We start from the raw sequence: 23,339 nt of genomic DNA on the forward strand, positions 1-23,339 counted from the left end.
CATTTTAAAGTATGAAACTTTAAAAATATAGTTGCGTTTAGAAATGACTCTAATTAGCAGATGCAAACTGGTATATATAGAATGGATAAACAAGGTCCTACTGTCTAGCACAGGGAACTATATTTAATATCCTGTGATAAACCATGATGGAAAAGAATATGAAAAATAATGTATATATAACTGAGTCACTTTGCTGTACAGCAGTAATTAACACATTATAAATCAACTATACTTCAATTAAAAAAATGACTAAAAGCACATCAAAGATTCTGCTATTTAAGAAAATCATATATGTATATATTTTATAATACATAAATATGAATATAAAATGTAAGATAAATATGTATACATAAAAATGTAAAATAATATGTATATATGTTTAAAACCCATATAATATTTGCATTGGCAAATAGAGAAGGGAGTAGGAACTAGAAGGAATCTTAATAACAATCCAGTGCATCTCTTTCATTTTACAGATGTGGAAACTGAGGCTCAAAGACTAAGCAAGCCTGCTCTGTTAGGCAGGACTAGACTATGGCCAGTTTTTAAATTTCCCTGTGTGTAGCTAATAAATCATCCTTGTTCAGATTCTGTTCTTCTTTAATATTTTGACTTCTTGAGCACTAAAACCAGAAAGTATATTCAAGTCTTATCAATACCACTGTTTCTGATCATGTCTATTTGGATTCTCCCCAACCCCACCCCATTCCACCTCTTTGGATGTCAACTGCACAGATTTGGGTTTTCATAATCCTTGATTTATGATACACTTTAATCATTGGCCCATGGTTTAATTAATTAATTCATTCGAATGTGTAATAATAAGCATTTATGAAATCACCATCCCAAACAAAAACTGGGACCTTGACAATAACGTACATCTACACGTATGGTCTCATCCCCCTCCACTGTCTCACTTCCATGCGAGGTAAGCAACTAAACTCATGTTCATCATTACCTTGCTTTCCTGTTTATGTAGTTTTATCGCATCTATATATTTTAATTTTAAAGGGTGTTATGTTGTATGTAATCTTTTGGAGTTCATTCTTTTCACTTTTTGTTTCAATTTTGGTTGTCTCTTGATCTGAGGAACTTTTTCCAAAGGTCTCATGATTTTCTTTTAATTCATCCTCATAGAGGGGATTTATGCTTGCCCAGTACTGACGTACAATCAAGTGATTGATCTGGGATCTATGTGAAAATTTTTTGGCTGATAAATATCCTGATTTTTAAAAATTGAGATATAGTTAACACATACCATTATATTAGTTTCAGGTGTACGACACGATTCGCTATTTGTATTTATTTACATGAAATTTTACAGCAATTCCCGGTCAGATCAAAGGCAGAGCACAAGAGAGTTGTAGACTGCCATTTGGGAGACCCAGCAGGCTGTGTGGAGTGAGCAGGGCACTGTCGTTACTTTCCTAACTGGACCTTCATCTTGTAGATGGGTGTAATCCCAGCGAAACATTTCTCTGCTGCCACATCCAACACTGGCCGCTGGGTGTGGCAGCTGTCGTCAGGAACAAGTTGTGGGTAGGTTACCATGACTGTCCCTCGGAAGGAGGCACCAAGGCAATGAGCATTCCTACAGGCCCCTCAGCTAGCTCTTCCACTCCTTTCCCAGGTTAGAATGTCCTTCCAATCTTCAGGGATTTAGAAATACTCTTTACACAGATGGAAACAATAATAGTAACAAGCCATTTCACCAAGAACAGTGAGCTGTTTCTTCACAAACCATGAATCTAAGACTAATTATAATTTGTTTCCTAACTTATATTAACTCTTACCCAGATTCTAGCTGCCATGGTCTTTTCTGCAGAAATTGTTCCAGTCCCTGCATCTTAATCTACATCCCAATTTTAAATTCTAACCTTTCCATTTCTCAACTTCACAGATTCTTTCCCCCGAACTCCCAGTCTTACTACTTTTTTCTTTTCTCCCATCCTACCAAATTCTAACTAAACACAATGAATTGCTATTTACTTATTAGCAAGTTAGACACTGGGCCAGCTGCTCTTTTTGCATCATCTCATCTACCATATCCTGCTCAATGAGGTAGTAACATTAGTTTACCCATTTTATAGATGAGAAAACTGAGGGCTGATGAGATGAATTTGGCCAGGGTCTGTATCTCTAGTGACTAGGATTAGAACTAGCGTTTTGTTTTTGTTTTTAGAACTAGTGTTTTTGTTTTGTTTTGTTTTACTTTTATATTATGACGCCTTTGGCTCTAAGTAAAAGAAAACTTAAAGTGGCCTTAACAATAATGAAATTATTTCATAAGAAGGTTGGTTAAGTCAGAGGCTCAACATTACCATCAAGGACCCAGGCCTTGCTATTCTGCCATCCACCCTGCATGGATTCAGGCTTTGTTCCCAGGTTAGCTTAGCTTTCCACAGGTTTCATGATGCCTGCCAAGGTTCCAGCATCACATCCACAGAATTTCTAGAGGCAGGAAAAGACATCATTCCTTCTTGTCCATCTCTCTTTGTCTAATTTGTTGTGCATCTTTTTAAGAGCAAAGAAACTCTTCCCAGGACACTCCTTCACCCCAGCAGACTTGCCCTCATACTGTCCAGGTTGCCACAAGCCCATGCCTAACCAGTCACTGGCAAGGGGAATGGGACTACTATGATGGGCTTAGACTAATCCAGACTCATTCCTACGGCTGGCTCCAGCTTCCCTGAAGTTCCTGACTGCTTGGCAGAACAAAATTAAAGTTCTGTTAGGAAGAAGGGAGACGGGGGTAGGGAATAGGTATGAAGTGTGCAACCAACAGTGTCTGTTACAGAATCCAGAAGTCCAGGTTGTTAGCCTTGACATATTCCTGCTCTTCTGGGCTCTCCCCTCAGCTCCCACCCTCACTCTAGCATATTTCCTGGGAGCCAAGTCCTCTCTAACTCTAGCTCTAAGTGACACATACCAAGTGTTCTTGGCAGAACACTGAGGAGCATGAAATGTATTCTTTGGGCCCCTCTTGTGCAATTCCCAAGAAGTCAGTGACACATGCTGGGTTAGCCCAGGCACTGGCACAGTCAGGCGTGGGGAGGAGAGCAGAGGCTCTGCGTCCTGGAAAGGTGGACCAGCCTGGCCCTGAACCAGCCGTAAAGTTCTAATCATGCTCCCCTCCCCGCATCTTTTTCCTGGTCTGTACTGCTCTTAGGATCTGAATTGTTTTCTTAACAAATTCTAATTTGCCCCCTCATTAAACCTCAACATTACCTTCATATCTCCTTCCCTTGAACCCCCCCAGTGAGAAAACCTGTAACCCCTGAATTTACTAACCATCCATTGATCTCCCATTTGTGTTAGACGCTTAGAGACGATACTAAACAATAGGAAAGGAAATTAAGTTTTAGCAGCTGCGTGCCAGGTGCTGGGGTAAGTTCTTTCACACACACTATCTGACTTTATTTTTGACACCACCTTGGTAGGTTAGGCTATTTTAACCTTCATGTTAAGAGTTTAGGGATTTCAGGTTCAGAAGAAGCCACCTGCTCAGAGAAGGTAAGGTCGGCTCAAGCTCACAAGCTGTTAGGAGCCCATGGCTGCCTGACTTCACGCCTGTGCCCTTTCCCCTACCCCACCATTCTGGCTTCAAGGTGTTTGTTACAAAGCACATCTGCATACATTAATCTGAGCCTCACAACAGCAGCACCTGCATTTTATAAATGAGGATAGTAGGGTTCAGAGATACTAAATGACGTTCTGCCCCTGTACGGCATGCCTGGCAGAGCACGGCATATTTGTTGAATGGATGATGATCCGGATTATAGTAGTAATTCTTGTCCTTACGTTACTGAAAATAAACAATGTCACTGCCTAGAGGTCTTTAGGTTCCTTTTCTCCCTATCACCTCCCCCCTGGGCTTTCCTAGGAATTCCATCACCTTCAACCAAGACTCACAGAGCGTACAATCCACACCTCCTCAGGCAGGTGCTCAGAGAGGGGCTTAGGAAGGCAGGGCCCTCTTTCGAGACAGAGCTCAATGGGCCTGTCAGTTTTTGCTCCCCCACCTGCCACTTCAGGGCTTCCTTTGGTTCTGCAGTGGCAAGGCTGTACGCGGCCTTCTCCCTGCCCCCAGGTGGCAGGGCTGCCCTTGATCCGGAGTGGACGGACCAGTGAGCCTCTACTCCCCTGCGGCCCGGGCCCTGACAGCCATCACACTAGTGCCCCAACCCCTCTCTCCTCCCCAAGCCCCACCTCCTGCCTCTGGCTCGGCCTCCCAGCCCTTGACACAGTCAGCACACACAGCCCAGGAGCTCAGCTCAGAGAAACGGCTCAGAGAAACGAAGGGAACTTCGCCTGGGTTCCCAAGGCTATGGCTAGCACCTTCATACCAGGGCTGAACCCTCAGAACCCTCATTATATCCCAGGGTAAGACTTCTGCCCAGAGCACACGTGTTTGCTTCTGGGAACAGGGGTGTAAAAGGGTGTAAAAGGTGGCAGAGTTGTGCCACCTCGGCCTTGGGGGCCAGGTGGACATTCTGGTATGGGAGGCTTATGGCTGGGATGTCTATGATGTTGGATGGAAAAGGAAAAGCAAGGGAACAGTAGTAGCCGGGCCTGCTATGAAGCTTTGTGTTGTGCTCTCCATGGTAACAGGGTAGCAGCAGAGGGGAAGGGTTGAAAACCCAGACAGAGAACTAAGAAACGCCTGCTCCAAATATATACACAGCTGAGTCCAGAAGAGATCAGGGCTTCAGAGGTCTCTGCTTCTGCCTCTGGGGATGGTGAGGCCGGGGATTCTAGAGGTGAGTGGGTGAGACTTGTGCTACAGGTACACTGGACACTGCCCGCTACTTCGGTTCAGCATGGGCCAGACCTATGGGCAGATGACTGGGCAGCTACTTCGCGGCTCTCCTGGCCTAGGCCGGCTCCCTTCCCACCGCACACTTCTGCCTCCCATCCGGCCTCCAAGATCTCCCGAGGGTCCTAGGAAAAGCCTGCCTGTCAGGCGTGGACACGAAAGGCTCAGCTCCAGCATGATCCCTGGGTACACAGGTATGTACCCAGGTATGAACAGGTACCCCCCATCCCAGAACATGGGTCCCACACACTAACAAATCGTCCTTGCCCCCTGCCTACCTAGGTTTTGTACCCCAGGCACAGTTCATCTTTGCCAAGAACAGCAGCCGGGTCTGGGCTGAGGCTCTGAATGATTTCACTCAGTGGTATGGGCGACAGAGGAGTCAGGAGCTGCCAAAGGAGGCCAAGGGAGAGAAAGACGTGGAGAAAGACCAAGAGCCAAAGCTGGAGGCAGAGCTAGAGACGGAAGAGGAGCCAGAGCTGGGGCAGGAGGCGGAACAAGTGAGACGGAGAAGGCTGATGGGGAGTACGAGGCGGGAGCCTTACCTCTGTGTGGCCAGGTCTGGGGTGGTCATGTGTAGCATGGCTGTGGGACAGGGGATGTGGGCTAGACCGCCAGCCTCACCTCCCTGGGAGCTTGTGTTACAGCCCAGGGGCTGAACTTGATAGCCCTGTTTTTCTTCTATCAACTTCTCCTCAGAAGGCTTCCCCTTATTCCATGGATGACAGAGATCCTCGCAAGTTCTTCATGCCAGGTGAGAGGAAGTGGGTAATGACCAAAGGCCTGGGGAGGTGCCCAGGAGGTACTGACTTAGTATCCCCCTCCCCTAGGCTTCACTGGTTATGTGCCCCGTGCTCGCTTCCTCTTCGGTTCCAGCTTTCCTGTGCTCAGCAACCAGGCACTGCAGGAATTTGGACAGATGAAGTCAGGGGTCAGATCCCAGAAGGATCCTAAACATCTCCCCTCACTTTCCAGGACCTACCCTCAGAACCTGGGCCTTGTACCTAAATACGGGGGCTATGTGCCAGGTGAGGACAGCCCCCAGAGGGAGGCTTCGGGGACTGGAATATTTGTGTGTGTGTGTGTGTGTGTGTGTGTGTGAGAGAGAGAGAGAGAGATGGGTGGAGGTGGTTTAGGGCTTGGAACTAGTAGATATGGGGGGACCTTGGGTCAGCTTTCTCACTGGGCAGAAAAGGAAACTGATGTAGCTCCTAGGGAGTAGTTAGGACCAGATTTTGAAGGATAACTTGGAGGTTCTAGGCAACTGGCTGAGAAATAACTTTTCTATGCCTCTGGCTACAAATGACAGAATCTTTTGGCCACACAGGGTATAAGTTCCAGTTTGGCCGCACATATGGGCATCTCACCCATGATGCTCTGGGCCTCAGCACCATCCAGAAGCAGCTCCTGGCGTAGGTACCTAGACTTCAAGTTCTCTCTTTCCTTTTCATCCTATCCCAGCCATCCTTTTGCAAAGAAGAAAGATGGTCTGGAGGGTGGGAGAAGGCACAAAGAGAGAACGGTTTGGAGGCCGAGCACCTTTTTTATTAATAGGTGTAATAAATAAATAAATAAATACATAAACAGAGCCTGGGCTCCTCCTCCCTCCTCTGACCACCAGGCACTGGCCACAGCCTACTTAAAGCTGGGGGCTCAGGGAACTGGCCCCAATACTGTCACCCATCCTTCTCACCACCTGGCCTAGGGACCCCCACAAACGGGCCTTCTGGTCACCTCCCTCCACAGGGACATGCCTGTCTGTACCCATGGGAGGGCTGGCCAAGATAGGCGGGGGAAATTCTGGCAGCCCAGTGCTGCGTCCCTTCCCTCCTTTCCTGGGGGGAGATCTGGACGAGGTCACTGGGACAGTTAAGGGGGAGTAATTGATACTGAGCACAGGGGTATGTGGCCCCCAGCTCTCGGTCTACTCTCTGTAACCAGGCCAGAGGGCTTGGGAAGGGCTCTCAGGCTACGAGTCTAGGGGTTGTGAGGGTCCCTGAGGCCACCAGCATGCACAGGGCCTCAGTTTTGGCTGCTTCCAGGGGTTGGACTTGGAGTTGGGGTCAAAGTCACATAGGCCAGAGGCACCAGGCCAGTGTCAGGGCCACGGCTGCAGCGCAGCCAGTTTCTTCCGGCTGGCCCCAGCACCCGCAGGATGTCTCCCTTGTGGAAGCTCAGCTGTCCAGGGCCTGTGGCCAGATAGTGGCACAGTGCCTTCACCTCGCTGGGGAAACAACAAATGGAGGTCAGAGAAACCCCACCCAGGGCCAAACCCAGCCCCCAAATCCCTCTGTCTCCCAGGGCTCACCATGGAGTGCTGGAAGGCAGGGCTGGAGACTGTGGCTCCTGCAGGCCCTCCTTGGGCTCTGGCTCCCGGCGGGCACCTACTGTTTGCGCCACTAGCTGGAACATGGACTTGTCCAGGCTGAGCCAGTCTGAGGGTAGCCTAGGGGATAGCGGCCGGGCTCTGGCTCTGTCTGTGCCCTGGCTTAGAGCAGGCACCCCCGCCCGTCTGTCTACACCAGGGGCTGTCTCTTACCTGTTTGTGGGCCGGGCCTCCCGCTGAGCCTTTCGGGACCCGAAGAGGTGTCCCCACTTGATGACCCCGGGTGAAGGCTCTAAGGCTCCTTCCTCATTTTCTGCTGGGGGGGCAGTGGGCCCCTCCCTCTCCCGGCTGCGCCTCAGCTCAGCCAGTACAGAATCAGGGGGGCTCCCCATCCAGAAAGGCCAGCCCCTCTCCCGGCCAAGGGTCTCCTCAGGGGCAGGGCAGGCCTCAGCTCCCTCCACGACTCCCTCTCGGGGGGGTGGCCCCCCACCTCCCGTCCCTTTCTTTTTCTCACTGCTGCTGCCACTGCTGCTATTGCTGCCACCCCGGGGGAACCTAGAGCCCTCAGCGGAGCCATCGATGTAGACCTGGGAGCTCTGCATGAGCTGGTACCACCAGCCAGCCTGCCCACTTCGGGCCCACCTGCCACGCCCTGAGCTCTCAGCTGCCTCTGTCTCCTTGTCTTCTTCCTCATCTTCTCCACCTTCTGGGGCACCCACACCCTTCACCCGCTCCCCACGGGCTGCCCCGTCCATGTCTCCAGGGCCCTCCTGGCTCCGGGAGCGGGCCAGCTGCAGTGTCGAGTGGGCGGACAGCAGCAAGTCCTGGGACACCCGCAGCAGCTCCTTGTGCTGCCGCTGCCGCTGCCCACTCTGCAACAGCCGGTGCTGGAACAGTAGGTCGAGGCTGAAGGGCAGGAGGGCCAGGGGCTGGAGCAGCAGCAGCAGTTCCTCCAGGAGGCCAGGGCACACCGTATGCGCCGCGTTCAGGAAACCCCACGGCTGGTAGTGGGTCTGGATGATATCTAGGGGAGAAAGAGAGAGGGACTGAGCCACACAGAGAAGCAGAGCCCGGCCTGGGGTGGGCCTGTGAAAGGCAACCTGGGTGGAGTCACTGTGGACTGCTGCACAGGCTGTGTGCCGTGCCACTTAGATGCACTACGGTGTAAACGATGCCTTCTGAAGTTGTGCAGTGCGGAAGCTCCACAATCTTAAGTGGCAGCCGTGAGTTCAGAGGAGAGAGGTTCCTGGCCACCCTGACTCCCAGATTGCCTGAGTATCCCGCTGACTCCAAGGCTCTAACACAAGCAGAGGCTGGGAGAGGACTTGGGTAGAAGCCCAAGCCTTGAGGATGAAAGCCTGTGTGGTTCTCCTCCCCACTTCTAGCATCTGAAAAGACAGCTGTGCCTCCCTCTTTCGATCCTCCGAGGTCTGGCCTCTGCTGAGTTTGCAAGACAGAGCAGGGTTCTGAGCATTACCTTCATGGTTATAGAGGTGATTAAACCAGAACTCCAGGGACCGGATGCTGTAGGGAGATAGGTGAAGAGAGTTGAGTCTTGTGTGGATATAGCCAGATGATAAGATACAAAGAAGACAGATATGGGGGGGGTCACGCACAGGGCAGAGGTATAGGTGAACATCTCCCTGCTATGGCAGTGATGCTACCTGGTTAATAGGGAGGGGGTGAACATGTGATTCACAAGCCAATCACTTCCTCTTAGAATGGAGTTGGCTTGCCCGTGACCCAGGAAGTCAGGGCAGCTGCTGAGTGAGAGGACAGGATAGCTCAGGACCAAAGGGGATGACCTCGGCCCATACTTGAGAAAAGAAGGATACTGTGATGTGGGTGCCAAGGTGAACTGGGTCAAGCAGGATTTGGAAGCAGTGCTGGAATGGACAGGATCAGGGTTACAATATCCAAAGAAACTGAGAACCAGGTTAATTTCCAAATGAGCCAGATTATGGATTTGTAAAAGCAGAAGACCATGTTGGTGATCAGTGCCAGAGACTGATGGGTCTGCTGGGAGACCAGTGACCTACTGAGAGAGGCTGTAGCTAGGTGGGGAGAAAGTGAGCCTGGGCCCTGGCCAAAGATCCTGCAGATCCACCCTTTCTGACCCAGTCTAGGGAGCTGGTTCTTCAGAAGTGCCAGAGCCCAGGGGAGGGGACCGGTGGTTTGTAGATTTCCACACACTCACTTGAGCAGGCCGAGGATGAAGGCGTTGAAGCGCATGGTATGACTGGTGAGCTCTGGGAATTGGCTGACTTTGTTGTACAGGCCGTGCAAAACCTTGGTGGATGGGCCTGGGAGGAAGCCAGAGTTGGAGGTCACGTGCCCAATCCTGGAACCCTGAAATTCAGCCTGGGGTCCCTATCTTGCCAGCCAGCACTTACCTAGCTGTGTGGAAGCCTCAACCACACTCCACGGGGTGTTCTTCCGCTGCCCGATGATGACATCCAGCACAAAGGCCTTGAGCCCGTCCTCCAACACCGCCCGGACCGCAGGGCACAAGTACTTCAGAACCAGGTGGCCTACATTGGGGCTCACAGAACTGTTCCCCAGCTTTGCCTGTGGATGCAGTAGGGAAGTACAGGGAATCACCTGGAGCCTGACCTTGGTCCTTTCTGACTCTCTTAGTCCTTACGGTGCTTCTCTTGCGATCCCCATCTCTAAGTACCCAACTCTGAGTTCTAGAGGCAAGAGAGCAAGGGCAGGTGGTAGCAGAGAATAGGTGAGGGTCAGCAGGGTAGAGCTCAGCTCTCCACAGTTTCTTGCCTACCTTTACCCCAGGATCCCGGCTTGTGCCAAAATGGGCCACAATGAGGTCTACAGCCGTGTTAATCGCTTTCACCAGCCCTGCAAGTGAGAATTTGATGTGATGGGTCCCTAATCAAGTCCCTGGGCAACTCAGCTGGGACTGAGCCCTCAGTGGGAAGAGGGAAGGGCTTCCACACACACACACACACACACACACACACACACACACTCACTCACTCACTCACTCACTCACTCACTCACTCACTCTCTCTGTCCCTGCACACACAGCAGGCCCTGGCCTCTTCCTGTTTTTGCCCGGTTCTCAAGCCCCTCCTATTTTCACCTCCCTGCCGAGACCCACCTCAATGATTCCATTGTCAAGACACTCAACATCCTCACTTCCTTGCCCTCTTGCTCCAAACCTGGATCACTCTAACCATCTGTCCTCTCCACTCTGAGAAACCAGGCTATTGGCTGTTGTAGGAGAAAGTCCAGCGCTACTCACACCAGTGCCTGGGAGAAGCACTTCTTTGACGTGTGCCTTGTAGCACTCTTTGCTATGCTCTCACGTTGCCTTGCCAAATCTTGACCCCTCTCTCAAGCCCTTGGCTCTACTTCACACAGAGAACAGAGGCCACTGGTGATGAATTCAACTTCCCTGTCCATCCAAAAGACAGAGCTACATTACAACTATCTTCCTTCCCACCTGCCCTCTCTTAATCCCTTTCCAACTTGGAGGAAGGTGGCTATTCCCCTTCTTGCCTAAGGTTCTTCCCTCTCCCTAAACTCTGAGTCCCCCACTCTGCCTCTGCGAGGGACTTTAGCTTCATCTTTCTCCCTTTCACAGGCTGCTTCTCTAAGGCCCGCAGTTATGCTCAATCCTCTCCCCATCATCTCACTTAAACAGGTCTGCTAGATAGACTGGTTCCTTGTCAGTCCTTACCTTATTAGATGTTACCATCATGTTTACCCAAACCGCTAGAGCTTGTAGCACTTGAGCTCCCCCAGTATAGCACATGGGAGTCTCCCTCACTATACTTAGCTCCCTGAGGGAGGAAACTAAAACCTGATTCTTAAGCATCTGATAAAGGATCCTTGCTCACTTGCAAATACTCACGATCCACAGTACAAAGACTTCTGCCTCTTGCCCCAGTACCTGTGCTCTCTAATTCCCTCCCAGCACTTGGAGTCCTAGAACAGGGAAATATTCCGAAGGGCTAGATAGTAGGGCAACAGGCACAAATAGGTAGTGATAGCAGATTTCCCGTCCGGAGCTAGGAGTAATATTCACCTTTTTTCTGAAGAAGGTCAATGGAAACGGCCTCTGAGTTGCCATCTGGGGACAGACAGAACTCAGCTGGAGGCTTCTCAGTCAAGGAAAAGGGGTCTTGGAAGTCAGGACAGGTCAGTGGTAACGGCTTCACTACTTGACCTGAAAAGAAGAGAAAAATCAATCCCAAGGAATTCTCTTTCTGAGATGCAGCTCAGTTCAATGCCTCATACCCTCTGAGCCATGTGATTTTGGGGACTGACCCCTTCTCTAGCCCCTCCCAGCTATGGCATGGCCTGCCCTGGGTTTACTGGGGATCTGGCCCACACACCATTCAGCCGGCAGTTCAGATGGCCAGCAGCACTGAGGGAGCCAGGGAACTCAAAGATGGGGTTCCTTCGGGCCAGTCGACCATCCTGTGGCCTTCGGTCTAGGCTCCCTGACAGACCAGGTGGCCCTAGAGGGTTCTTCCTCCTGTATTCCCTCCACTTGAGTGCTTGAGGGGATAGATGGTTGGCTGAAAGCAGAACAGATTAGCAAAAGAGACAGGAAATAGTCAGAAGACAGCATTTCATACCCACCCAGTGGGCCCATATAAAACATGAGGGTTGGGATGTTAGCCACAGATGCAAACACTGTAACCTCTGACCCCAAGCTGGAGTATAAGAAACCATTCAGCGGGGAGGTAGCTTGCTTGGGGTGGGGTGGGGGGCAGGCACTGAACCTCATACCATTATTGGGCCTGGAAGCCATGCTGCCCTCACCACCTCCCCGGGCCAGGCTCTCCGCCCGGCTGAGGCTAGATCTCCAGGAGCCCAGAGGAGGCAAGCTTCCTGTTCCATGGAGTCGGTACTCAGCCAAGGTCAGTATCTTCTGATGCTCCTTTTGTGGCTGCTGGGAGGTGGCAGGCCGGACAGCAGGAGGACAGGAGCGGCCCCATGGAGGTGGGCTTTCTGTGGCTGTGGTCTGCTCTGGGGGAGGGGAGCACGAAGTGGAGGCAGAAGAGTCGGTGCTGGGCCCAAAGGGGCCGGCACTCCGGATGGGGGAGTAGCTGCCCAGGGGTGACGGCCGTGAGGTTTGTGGCTCAGGCCCAGCTTTCCTGGCACCTCCGCTGCTGGATGCCTGAGGCTCCCCTGAAGGAGCGTGCGCTGGGACCTGAGCAGTGGGGGCAGCCAGAGGGGCACGCTGCGGTGCACGGGTGCAGCCCGAGAGGCTGTAGAGCTGGGAGAGGCTGTGGAGGGCCCGGGACTTGGCCAGCTGCTTGGGGAAGTGGTGCTGGAACACGAAGGGCTGGATGGGCAGCGTGGTTGGCCTCTGCTCCTTGCTGTAGCGAAGGACTGGTCGGCTCTCAGCACCACCCCCTGCGGCAACAGGGATGGAGAAGGAATCAGATGAACACTGAACTCACGTGAGGGGAAGACAAGAAGCAGGAGATGACGCTCCCTGGGGAAAGGGGATGAGCGGGGTAGGACCTGGGCTGAAGGAATTGAATGGGGTAGGGGTAATTCAAGTTTGTGGAATGTGCTCCTCCCGTCTTTTGTAAAACTTTTCCTAGTGTTTTTATGACATTGACCTGTCTTGTACCTCTTGACTGTTCAGTCCTTCTTCATTTTCTTGACTTCAAAGACGGGCATATCTTAAGGCTCAATTCTTATATTTCACTCTACACTTTCTTCCCTGCCTTGTTCACGTTCAGACAGTCGTACAGGCAACTCCTGAACCCATGGCTTTAGCCCCAACCTTCTTCTTGATCTCTAGATCATTCTGCTTTAGGGTTCTGCTTTCATTTAAAATTTGCCATTTTAAAACACCTCATTCATTCTCCTGATGATTTCCATTTCTGCCAATGGCAGAACCGTCATTTTCTCTGTTTCTAAGGCCTAAAGACTTGGAGTTAGTAATATATTTTCAGGGTCAAGATGTTAATTTACTTCAAGCTTTCGCCCATCATCCCCTGTCTCCACTAGAGACGACACATTTCATTTTTGAGCAAATCTAACCACAATAAAATATTTCTTTACTTGCAGCTAGAATCAGCCCCCCTGTCACCCTATCCACCCTGCTCCCACTCTCTCATGATCCTGGTATTGGAGCCCCAGAGTCCACATCTGTTCCCTCTACATAGAGGTGTGTTCCCCAGGAGTGGTCCTCTCCTGTTCTTTCAGCCAATCTTCTAGTCAGTGTCCCTCAAAACACGGGTCTCACTCCAAAACACGGGACTCACTCACACAACAGGACACTGCACAGAGGGAAAGTCTTTGTGTATGGGCTGTGCAGCTAATGAAACACTGCACACACTGTAAACATGTAAAAGAACACAAGGTGGCGCTATAAGCATCCATACCACCTGAAACCCTGGGTGTGGTTCACTGGCACCCCTGGCTCCACAGTTCTGAGGAAGGAATTAGTATCCATACTTGAAAGATCTGGGTATTGGAAATTTAGAGATTAAGTCATTCGCCCAAGGTCACACAACTAGAAAGCTGCAGAGCTAGAATTCTGCCTAAGTCAGAGTTTGACTTCGGGGCTAATGTTCTCTTTACCACATTGTACTACACATGAAATGATATCAGGCTGGATTTTCCTATTCCTCATCTTTCCCCATTTATTTACTTCAGCGAGTCTTAAGGGGATGGTGAACACACCCTGTAAAGGAGATGCTTCAGAACCACTCTCAGTGGAAATTTTCAGACTATACCCTCCTGCTATTCCCAGTCAGTGATCAGAGAACAACCCTTGTCATTCTCCCTGGCTCACTATGCTCCAGCAATACCTTCTTCTGTCCTTCAACATGCCAAGTTCATTAACATCTCGGGGCCTTTTGTTCTCGCTGAAATTGTCTCATCATTCAGGCATCAGCTCAAGCATCACTTCATTAAGACCTTCTCTGACCACCCCAGTCCCTCTGGCAAGTCATGCTCTCATCACCCTGTTTTATTTCCTTTTTAGCCATTTTTCACTATCAGAAATTATCTTATTTGTTTATTGTCCATTACTCCTTATAAGGGCTCCAGAAAAGCAGGGATTTTTAAATTGTTTACTGCTGTATCCCCAGTGCCTAGAACAGACCCTGGTGCATGGTGGGTACTGAATAAAGATTCGTTAAATGAATGAAGCCTCACTGTCACCCTCGGTTCAGTATAGGCTCACTGCATCCAAATCTTCTTACATATACCAGCTTTAGGAAGTATTTTATTTCCTGTGGCGCTACTGCCCACAGAACAAAGTCTAATCTTCTCAGTCAGGTAGGTGTCCACACCTGCCACAAATTAGCTGCTCTCCCCTCAAACGTCCACACCTGCCATGCTCATTGACACCACTCTTCCCCCCCATTCCCATCTTTAAGCACACTGCTTTTCCTACTGGGAATGTCTTCATCCTCTCCACTTACTTAAATACCAAATTTCAAGACTGAGCTGACGCTGGCTATCAGAGTAGGCCCTCCCAATCCCAGCTTTACTGTACATGCTATGCAGAGTATGTCTGAATTAGACTATCTATTCCTACTCTTTTAAAAATCCTCCCTGCTAAGTTCTCAGGCAGTAAGATCAGGAAAGGGGGAGGGGTGTCTACTGTGGGGAGTGGGTATCAGTTCTACCCTCAGGGAATACAGGGAATAAGTTTTCTCATTTTCTATGTGACAGCCCTTAAGAAAATTGGAGATAGAGACCACATTCACCCAAGTCTGTTCTTCTGTGGGCGACACAGCCCCAGCCCCTTGGTTCCCTCTTAAAATGGAGTGTCCAGAACTTCCAGGAGGGCTCTAAGTGGTTCACAAGGGTGAGGGGGACTATCAACTCCTCCCTTCTCGAGTCTCTAAATGAATCCAACCATTTTAACTTTTTGGAAGCCCTTCCAAACTGCTGACTCATTCTGAGTTTGCAATCAATTAAATATCCCAAATCAACTCAAGTACAGCTTACATTATCAAAGTTCATATTGGTCCCTGAAAGAACAAAACGTTCTTTCCCGACTTGGTAAAACCCTTTTGAATCTTGATTCTGCTGCTCAGAATCTCAAAGAGATCTCACTTCTTTTGTCATCATTTTTTGATATAAAAAAAAAAGTCATACAGAATCAAGAAAAAAGCCCTGTGGTAAGTCACTGGAGACTTATGGAACAAAACAGCATCTCAATATGAAAATTCTTACCTGATAGCAAAAACACTTTTAAGGCCTCTCCTCCCATCTCTGACCAGGGCTGCTCTTGCCCTCAGACTGCAAGCCCTGTGCCTAGATATCACCCACCAGACACTGCAATCTCAGAAGAGCGTGGGTTCCAAAGCACTCTGACCAATCCCTGCTGTTTCTGACCCCCCTCTTCCCTAGAGACCCTCCTGCATCCCTTCCCCAAGGGCACCTCCTCTGTGTATGTTTAGGAGTGTGAAGTCTTCTGATAGACTGTGATCTCCCTAACAGCAGAGACAACACCATTTATGATTTTTTTTAACCCTTTTCCTTTGAGAAGCCAACAGACCAACCTAAGGCTACAGACAGCCAATTCCCCTTTATCGACCTTTCCCCTGCTTTATCTCCCCTTTCCTTCCAAACCTTCTGAGATCTGGCTTCTACGCTGGCCACTCCCAAATGCTGCTCTTGGGATTCTTCAGCCTTAATCCTAGTGATTTCTTTTCAGAACTCATTTGTTGAACTAACTCTTTTTGAAACGTTCTCCTCCTTTGGCTCCTGTGACTTCACCCTCTCCTGGTTTTCCCTGTATTTTCTTGGCTAATTTTTCTCAGTCTCCTTTGAGGGTTGCTCTGCTCAACCTTAAATCACTGTATCCCCAGGGCTCCGTCCATCATTCCCTTTATAACTCTACACATTCTCCCTGGATGTTCTCATCCACTCATAGCTTCAACTACTATTTTTATTCCAATGACTCTCTGATCACAGGGGTCTCCTGACCTCCAGGGAGACATCCTTTCTAATCTACCTTCCACCCAAACAATCAGAAACCTTTCTAAAATGCAAATCAAAACATGCCACTATGCTGTAACAAACCAAAAAATGCCACTTTCCTGATTAAAATCCTTCAGTGGTTCCATCCACATTCCACTATAGCTATACTAAATTATCTGCAGTTTCGGAAAGCATCGAGATATTCTGTGCCTTTGTGATTTTGTATAGACTACTGTATGGGCCTAGAATGCTCTTTTTATGAGTCTCCACAAAGCCTATTCCTAATCATTTTTCTAGACTGTGCTTAAATGTAAACCGTATTAGCACTCCTCTGACATTTTGGTCTGTTTAGCTATCCCTCTCATAGACTAGTACCACACACCGCCATCTCTACATTTTAATTTTGTATCATACACTGCCATCTCTACATTTTAATTTTGTTTCCTTTTCTGTTTCCACCCTTCATCGGAATTCCTTAAGGACAGAGATTGTTCCTCTCATCTATCACCAGCACCCACTTAACACAGAGCTTTTAAAAAATAATTACTTAAGTGTAATAAAGTAAATAGGGAAAGAGCTGGCCTGGGAGGCTTAAAGGTTAAGTGTCAGGTCTCAGGTTCTTTGAAGAGTGGCTACAATCACTGATCAAAGAATGAACTTACTGATACCCAGGGTGGTTTGCCTGTTGGACATTTCCCTTAAACACTGCAAATTCCTTAATGTCCAAAATGGAACTCATGCCTTATTCCTTTTCCAGTAAATCTACTTCTGTGTTTACAGTCCCTAACCGTGTATCAACATATTTCCAGTCATCCGGGCTTAGAATCACAATCTTTTGAGTACTTCCTTTCCCGATACATCAATCTCTAAGTTGTGCTAATTTTATCTCCTTGGTGTATTTTTTATTCTCCATCCTTCTTCCCCCTATTACAACCGTAGGACATGCTCTGGACTGGAAAGATGATTGATCTAGGCTGAGGAACCTCTAGTGGTATGTGTGGGGTGGTGGGCAGGGCCCTACTACTGAGGAGGCCATGCACACACCCTGGTATTCTCCAGCCTTTAGGTTCCTTACCGTCAGCTCTAGCTCTTGCATCCCTCTGGGTATGGCTGCTGGCTGGGCTCCCTGGGAGAGCAGGCCCTGGATCCATCAGCTGGGCCAGGGGGCCTTGCCCAGCAGCTCTGAGGCCAGCAGGTGGCATCTCACTGGACTGGAGGCCCTGACAGACCTGGGTGGACCAGGGCTCTGGGCCAACTAGGTCCAGGCCTGGCCCCAAGGGCATGGGTGGTAGGCTATGGCTACAGTGAGTGCCCTCATCTAGTGGGCCCACCCTGTCTTGCTGGGCTTCCTGGATGGGTGAGAACTCCTGGGAGGAGTCCCCAGCGCTCACTCGCAGTGGGGGGGAGCCAGAGCCTGCAGCTTTCTTCCGGCCCTTGGCGAGTTCAGCAAAGGAGGTGACACGCCGAGGTGGGGAACTAGGCCCAGTCAGGGCTGCAGGGCCCTCACTCAGGCGTACTGGGCAACTCAACATGCGTTCCAGTGAGCCCAGGCGGATAGGAGGGCTGCGCTCTAGGCCGCGGTCGTAGCTTCGAGAGCGCTGACGTCCAGTGCTGAGGTTGGGGGGTGAAGTATTAGTGTACACCTGCCCCTCGATCACAGTGGGGCCCACGGGAGCAGGTGCTTCCACTTCGGAGCCCACTGCTTCTTGTTCCTCTGGCTGGACTTCTGGCTTCTGGAACAGGTAATACTCAGAGGGCTGGCTAGGGCCAGGGTCTGGGCCAGGGCCTGGCGCAGGACTTATCTTGGTGTGTTCCTCTGAGCAGCTGGTGATGGAAGAGCCAGCTGGGCTTGGGGATGATTGGGAGGACAGGTCACAGGTGACAAGTTTATAGTAATTCTGTGTGGCCACAACAAGACGGGCCTGGCTCTGGAAGCAGGCTGTGAGGTCAGCCACAGCTGGGCAGGGCTCACAGTGCGAGCGGTAGGAGTTGCAGTTGGCATCAAGCTCAGGAGACGAGACATGAGGACAACCATAGCCACCTTCCCTCCCTCCACTGTCAGGGTGGTGGGACTCACAAGACATCTTAGACTCTGCTGGGGAAGGCTGCAGGTCCAGGTAGAAGGCGCTGGGGTCTGAGTGGCTGCAGAAGGAAGAGTCGCTGCAAGATTGCGGGGCAGAGTTGAGATTGGCATGGGAGTTGCCGTGCATCTTGTTGTAGAGGGTGCTGAAGGTGACCAGCACTCCATCTGAGCTGTTGCAGGAGGAGTCGCTCACATAGCCCATGGACTGGTCAGCCGCCTCGGACTGACTGGATGTGCTACTGCAGCGGCAGTGCTGGGGTCCTGAGCCTGAGCATCTGGGGTTCCTTGGGGATTCATCTGAACTGAGCTTCCACTCCTGGTCAAAGGAAAAGCCAGAGGTATCACTGGCTCCACCCCCGCTGCCACTCCCACCAGGGCCCCCGTACTCATCCAGCTCCATGGTCTCTGCTTCCGGCTCTGGCCGGCAACTGTGGCTACTGCTGCACTGCTGGGCATCCAAGGTGGTCACTGGCTCCTGTTCCTGCCCCTCCACCACTCCAGCCCGACTATGTGTTGCCTCCCATGGCCTGCCCACTCTGGGGCCAGGTGGTGGCAGCTGGAAAGAGGAGGGATGGAAGGTGGGCTGGCCAGCCCCGTGCAGGTGGAAGGACTGCTGGGTGGCACTATCACCGATGCTGTCATCATACAGGTCACCAAGTCCTGGCTCAGCAATACCCTCTTGCAGCAAAAAGGGATTGTGTCGTTTAGGGGCCCCGGGGCCTCTTCCATCCCGACCTCTGTTCTTGGTGCTGTCTGCAGATCGCGCAGATCCCCCGGGAGCAGAATGCAGACTGTTGTATAGCAGGGAGTCGGCTTGTCCCAGGTCTTGATCAGGCTGGGTGATGCCCAGCTCAGATGGGCAGAAGGGATTGGGTCTTGTGCTCCCGCTACCTGCACTTGCCCCTCCGCAGCATTGCCTGTCTGGGACTTGACAGTGTACCAGGGGGATGTGGTGGACGATGAGGGTCTCTCCAGTCAGCTTTGGGGGACTATCCATTCTGGAAAGTTCGAACAAGGGCATCAACAGCACCAGACACTGCCCCCGGAGCCCAGTGGGGCAGAACACATTTCATCAGGAGAGCTTGGTACCTGGAGAGAGAGGGAAAGAAAGGGAACCTAATGTCACCTTCCCGAAGTCAGGGACATGCCCTTACCCATATCATTTTCAGATGGAGAAGAGCCCAAGAGGAAAAAAGATTCAGAGTCAAGATGCAGCTGGATAATACAGCCCGTCAGGGCACATTTTCTGCATTGCACAGGTCCAGCTCTTGAGTTCCCCTTCATTTTAAGTTCGTCATGCATCCACTTGCAACAAAATGCCACATCTGAAGGTCTGGGGAATCTCAGGGACAGCATTTTCTCCTTCTCTTTCTTAGCAGTAAATAACGACTAGTCCTGAGTACAAAAAAATGTATGAATAATGACATAACTAAGAAAAAACCGTCTAAGATGCCTGAAAGGGTACTAGGCACTGAGGAGATACAGAGATGTCTTAGACACAGCTACAGCACGTTTACAGATGAGGGGGGGAAATCACAAATAATGTATCACGTATGCATAGCAATAAGCTATAATTTTGCAAGAAAAATAAATTTTAATGTAGTATATCATTTGACGCCTATGTCATCTTGGACACCTTTTCTCCTCCTCTGAGCCCCAGAATACCTGCCCCTCTCTGATGGCTGTGGGCTAAAGATCCTCACTCTCTCCACTACTGTACTGGAGCTTCTTGAATAGAGACCGAGTTAGGCATCAGACTACTAGTATGGCTGATGCCAGCCTCTTCCTTCTCAAGGTGGGTAGAGGTCTGTTTTTATCTTTTTTGTATCATTCTAGCACAACATCAGATAAGGCTTGGCAAACATGAGGCATAATATATCCTTTTTTAAAAAAATTAATTAATTTATTTTTGGCTGCATTGGGTCTTCGCTGCTGCGCACGAGCTTTCTCTAGTTGTGGCGAGCGGGGGCTACTCTTCCTTGCAGTGCGCAGGCTTCTCATTGCGGTGGCTTCTCTTGTTGAGGAGCAGGGGCTCTAGGCACACAGGCTTCAGTAGTTGTGGCACGCAGGCTCAGTAGTTGTGGCTCGCGGGTTCTAGAGTGCAGGGTGAGTAGTTGTGGCACATGGGCTTAGTTGCTCTGCAGCATGTGGGATCTTCCCGGACCAGGGCTTGAACCCACATTCCCTGCATTGGCAGGCGGATTCTTAACCACTGCGCCACCAGGGAAGTCCTCAGGCAAAAAATATTCTTAATATTTATCTAGCTCAGGGTACAGATCTGAAGTGCCCAGATTCTGCCCAGTTTTAGCCAAAACTTTAACTATGAGGGTCCCCTAAAAAGTCTTCTCTTCCCAGTTTTACTTCTGATAGGTTAAGGTCAAGTTCTCTACACAGAGTCCATTCTAAGCTTCTCTGGTCTCTTGGCTGGACCATGGCAGAATGGCCTCCTCAAGTTCTAGTCTCCTGTGCTACCAAGTTCATGTCCCAAAAGACTTCACTTGCTCAGACTTCTCCTACCTAATTTCTCCTAATTCATTCATTTCTCTTCTTTTCCTTATCATTCCTGTCATTTTCCTTACCTACCATGAGTCTAAACCCCTCACTGCCTATAAGTTCTGCATCATTTAGTTGAACCCATATACCACCAATTTTTAAAAGTGTAACTCATTTAGATCACAGGATCAGAGTTCTTCACGTGGAGTACAGTAAAGGGCCAGGCAAGTCACACATGCTCAAGGACATGAACAGGCAACACACAAAAGAAAAAATTCAAGTGTCCAATAAATACATGTGCAAGGGACACTATTAAATATATTCTTTTGTGTTAAGTTAAATTACATTAAAATTAAAAAGCAAGTATTTACCTTCTTTCTTCCTCCTTTCCTTTCTGAGAGGAAGGCTCCTCTGTTGGACTTCCCAAGCCTTTGTGTGTTGATTGAGGTAAGGAGTAGATATGCAGAAAGGCAGAAATCAGAGAGGCTAAACTGAGCCACAAGGCTAAGAGTTACAGAAGAAAACATGGGAGTAAATGCATTATCTTAGATTAAGATTAAGATGGGATGCTTTCTTAGATAAGATACCAAAAACACAAGTGATAATAGAGAAAACAGATAAGATAGATTTCATAAAAATCAAAAACCTTTGTGCCTCAAGAGAGACCATCAAGAAAGTGAAAGACAACTCACAGAATGAGAGAAAATATTTGCAAATTGTGTATCTGATAAGAGTCTTCTGATTAGAATACACAAGGAACTCTTACAACTCAACAATAAAAAGTACCTAACCCAATTAAAAACTGGGCAAAGAACTTGAATAGACATTTCTCCAAAGAAGACATACAAATGATTAATAAGCACATGAAAAGATGTTCAACATCATTAGTCATTAGAGAAATAAAAACCACAATGAGATACCACTTCATTCCCACTAAGATAAAAGGCAATAACAAATGCTGGTGGATGGATGTGGAGAAACTGCAACCCTCAAACAGTGCTGGAGCCATTGTAAAATGGTGCAGTCACTTTGGAAAAACAGTCTGGCAGTTCCTCAAAATGTTAAACATAGAGTTACCATAGGACTTAGAAATTCTACTCCTAGGTATATACCCAAGAGAAATGAAGACGTATGTTCACACAAAAGCTTGTATACAAATATTCACAGCAGCATTATTCACAGTAGCCAGAAAAGTGGGAACAATTCGAATGTTCATCAACTGATGAACAGATAAACATAATACGGTATACATAATGGAATATTATTTAGCGATAAAAGGAATGAAGTACTGACACATGCTACATACAGCATGACGGAATCTCGAAAAGGTAAGTGAAAGAAGCCAGTCGTAAAAGGCTTCTTTGTATGATGTTATATGATTCCATTTACATGAAATGTCCAGAATAGGCAAATACACAGAAACAAAAAGTAGAATAGTGGTTGCCAGGGACTGAGGGACTGGAAGATGGGGAGTGACTACTAATGGGGATGGAGGTTCTTTTCGGGGGTGATGAAAATGTTCTGAAATCAGATAGCGGTGATGGTTACACAAGTCTGTGAATAAAATAAAAACTCCAGAGTTTTATGGAATGTGAATTATGTCTCAGTTTTATAAAAGAGTGGATTTTATGGTATGTGAATTATACCTTAACAAAGCTGTTAAGATATAATTTGTAAGTAGGAAAAAAGATTAAGGTTTATGGGAAGAGGGAAGGGAACCAATGTTTAGCAGTGGAGGGGAGTGGGTATTTGCAGAGACAAGATGAGAAAAAGAAAAGAGAGGAACAGCTGCCTTAAAGTATGGGATTTTGTAGAGAGGGATAAAGATAATTTTGAGGAAGTTTTGCTATGAGGTATGTGAGATAATTTCCCCTTCACTCCTTCCCATCTCTTCTCTTCCTTTGCCAAGAAAACTTTGAACTCAAATATATATGCCACAAGGATAACAGAAAGTTGGGAACACACTAAAATTCCGACAATAATCAGTTTTAAAATTACAGAACAGGGACTTCCCTGGTGGCACAGTGGTTAAGAATCCGCCTGCCAATGCAGGGGACACGGTTCGAGCCCTGGTCCGGGAAGATCCCACATGCCGCGGAGCAACTAAGCCCACGTGCCATAACTACTGAGCTTGTGCTCTAAAGCCCACGAGCCACAACTGCTGGGCCCAGGTGCCACAACTACTGAAGCCTGTGCGCCTAGAGCCCGTGCTCTGCAACAAGAGAAGCCACTGCAATGAGAAGCCCTGAGAAGCCCGTGCACCGCAACGAAGAGTAGCCCCTGCTCACCACAACTAGAGAAAGCCCACGAGCAGCAATGAAGACCCAACGCAGCCAAAAAAAAAAAACCAAAAACGTACAGAACAGAGTATCATTAAAACAACGTTGGTTAATTTGATTATTATTGACTTGAGAAACTATTCACAAACTATTAAGTGAAAATAGCAGATTACAAACAGAATTTACAGTATGACACCATTGTTGTAAATAAATATATCTCTATATCTGTCAGTCCATTCAGGCTGCTATAACAAAATACCTCAGACTGGGTGGCTTTATAAACAGCAGAAATGTATTTCTTACAGTTCTGGAGGCTGGGAAGTCCAAGATTAGGATAAAGGTTCCAGCATGGTTGAGTTCTGGTGAAAGCCCACTTTCTGGTTCATAGTTAGCACCTTCTACCTGTGTCTTCAC

The 23,339-nt window shown here is 48.9% G+C and overlaps 2 protein-coding genes across 12 annotated transcripts in view; one reads left to right on the top strand and one right to left on the bottom strand.

Moving 5' to 3' along the window:
• Positions 1 to 395: 395 nt before the first annotated feature.
• CIMIP2B (ciliary microtubule inner protein 2B) lies at positions 396 to 6,404 on the top strand. Of its 9 annotated transcripts, none has more exons than XM_082657595.1 (6): positions 396 to 4,383; positions 4,787 to 5,010; positions 5,099 to 5,375; positions 5,464 to 5,570; positions 5,792 to 5,844; positions 6,144 to 6,404. In XM_082657595.1, the coding sequence occupies exons 1-6, from the start codon at positions 3,995 to 3,997 to the stop codon at positions 6,381 to 6,383; spliced, it is 1,290 nt and encodes a 429-aa protein (XP_082513721.1). In that variant the 5' UTR covers positions 396 to 3,994; the 3' UTR covers positions 6,384 to 6,404. The 9 variants fall into 9 exon arrangements, 8 of the variants coding, with proteins under 8 accessions (XP_082513721.1, XP_082513722.1, XP_082513724.1 ...); XM_082657596.1 differs by having other exon boundaries at positions 397 to 4,383; positions 5,647 to 5,844; XM_082657598.1 differs by having other exon boundaries at positions 397 to 4,383; positions 5,099 to 5,316; positions 5,519 to 5,570.
• Positions 6,405 to 6,544: 140 nt separating this feature from the next.
• The window catches only part of RUSC2 (RUN and SH3 domain containing 2), a 59,669-nt gene continuing 42,874 nt past the window's right edge, over positions 6,545 to 23,339 (bottom strand). For 2 of the 3 annotated variants that reach the window (XM_082657592.1, XM_082657593.1), the window contains exons 2-12: positions 17,146 to 19,242; positions 11,901 to 12,530; positions 11,501 to 11,686; positions 11,191 to 11,331; positions 9,922 to 9,998; positions 9,536 to 9,710; positions 9,340 to 9,445; positions 8,620 to 8,666; positions 7,356 to 8,166; positions 7,125 to 7,262; positions 6,545 to 7,040 (exon numbers count right to left, since the gene is read on the bottom strand). In XM_082657592.1, coding sequence (XP_082513718.1) covers positions 6,839 to 7,040; positions 7,125 to 7,262; positions 7,356 to 8,166; positions 8,620 to 8,666; positions 9,340 to 9,445; positions 9,536 to 9,710; positions 9,922 to 9,998; positions 11,191 to 11,331; positions 11,501 to 11,686; positions 11,901 to 12,530; positions 17,146 to 19,174 — 4,542 coding nt within the window. In that variant the 5' untranslated portion in view covers positions 19,175 to 19,242 and the 3' untranslated portion in view covers positions 6,545 to 6,838. Of the gene's footprint in view, positions 7,041 to 7,124; positions 7,263 to 7,355; positions 8,167 to 8,619; positions 8,667 to 9,339; positions 9,446 to 9,535; positions 9,711 to 9,921; positions 9,999 to 11,190; positions 11,332 to 11,500; positions 11,687 to 11,900; positions 12,531 to 17,145; positions 19,243 to 21,017; positions 21,198 to 23,339 lie in introns of those variants that run through there. The other variant, XM_082657594.1, reaches the window with a different exon arrangement.

Source organism: Grampus griseus (assembly GCF_964374135.1).
Source record: "Grampus griseus genome assembly, chromosome: 6".
Classification (NCBI taxonomy): domain Eukaryota; kingdom Metazoa; phylum Chordata; class Mammalia; order Artiodactyla; family Delphinidae; genus Grampus; species Grampus griseus.

Coding starts and splice junctions, on each gene's coding strand:
- CIMIP2B (XM_082657595.1), top strand. CDS start 3,995: ATGGGCCTGTCAGTTTTTGCTCCCCCACCTGCCACTTCAGGGCTTCCT. Junction 5,571..5,791: donor TCGCAAGTTCTTCATGCCAG/GTGAGAGGAAGT, acceptor CTCACTTTCCAG/GACCTACCCTCAGAACCTGG. Junction 5,845..6,143: donor ATACGGGGGCTATGTGCCAG/GTGAGGACAGCC, acceptor TTGGCCACACAG/GGTATAAGTTCCAGTTTGGC.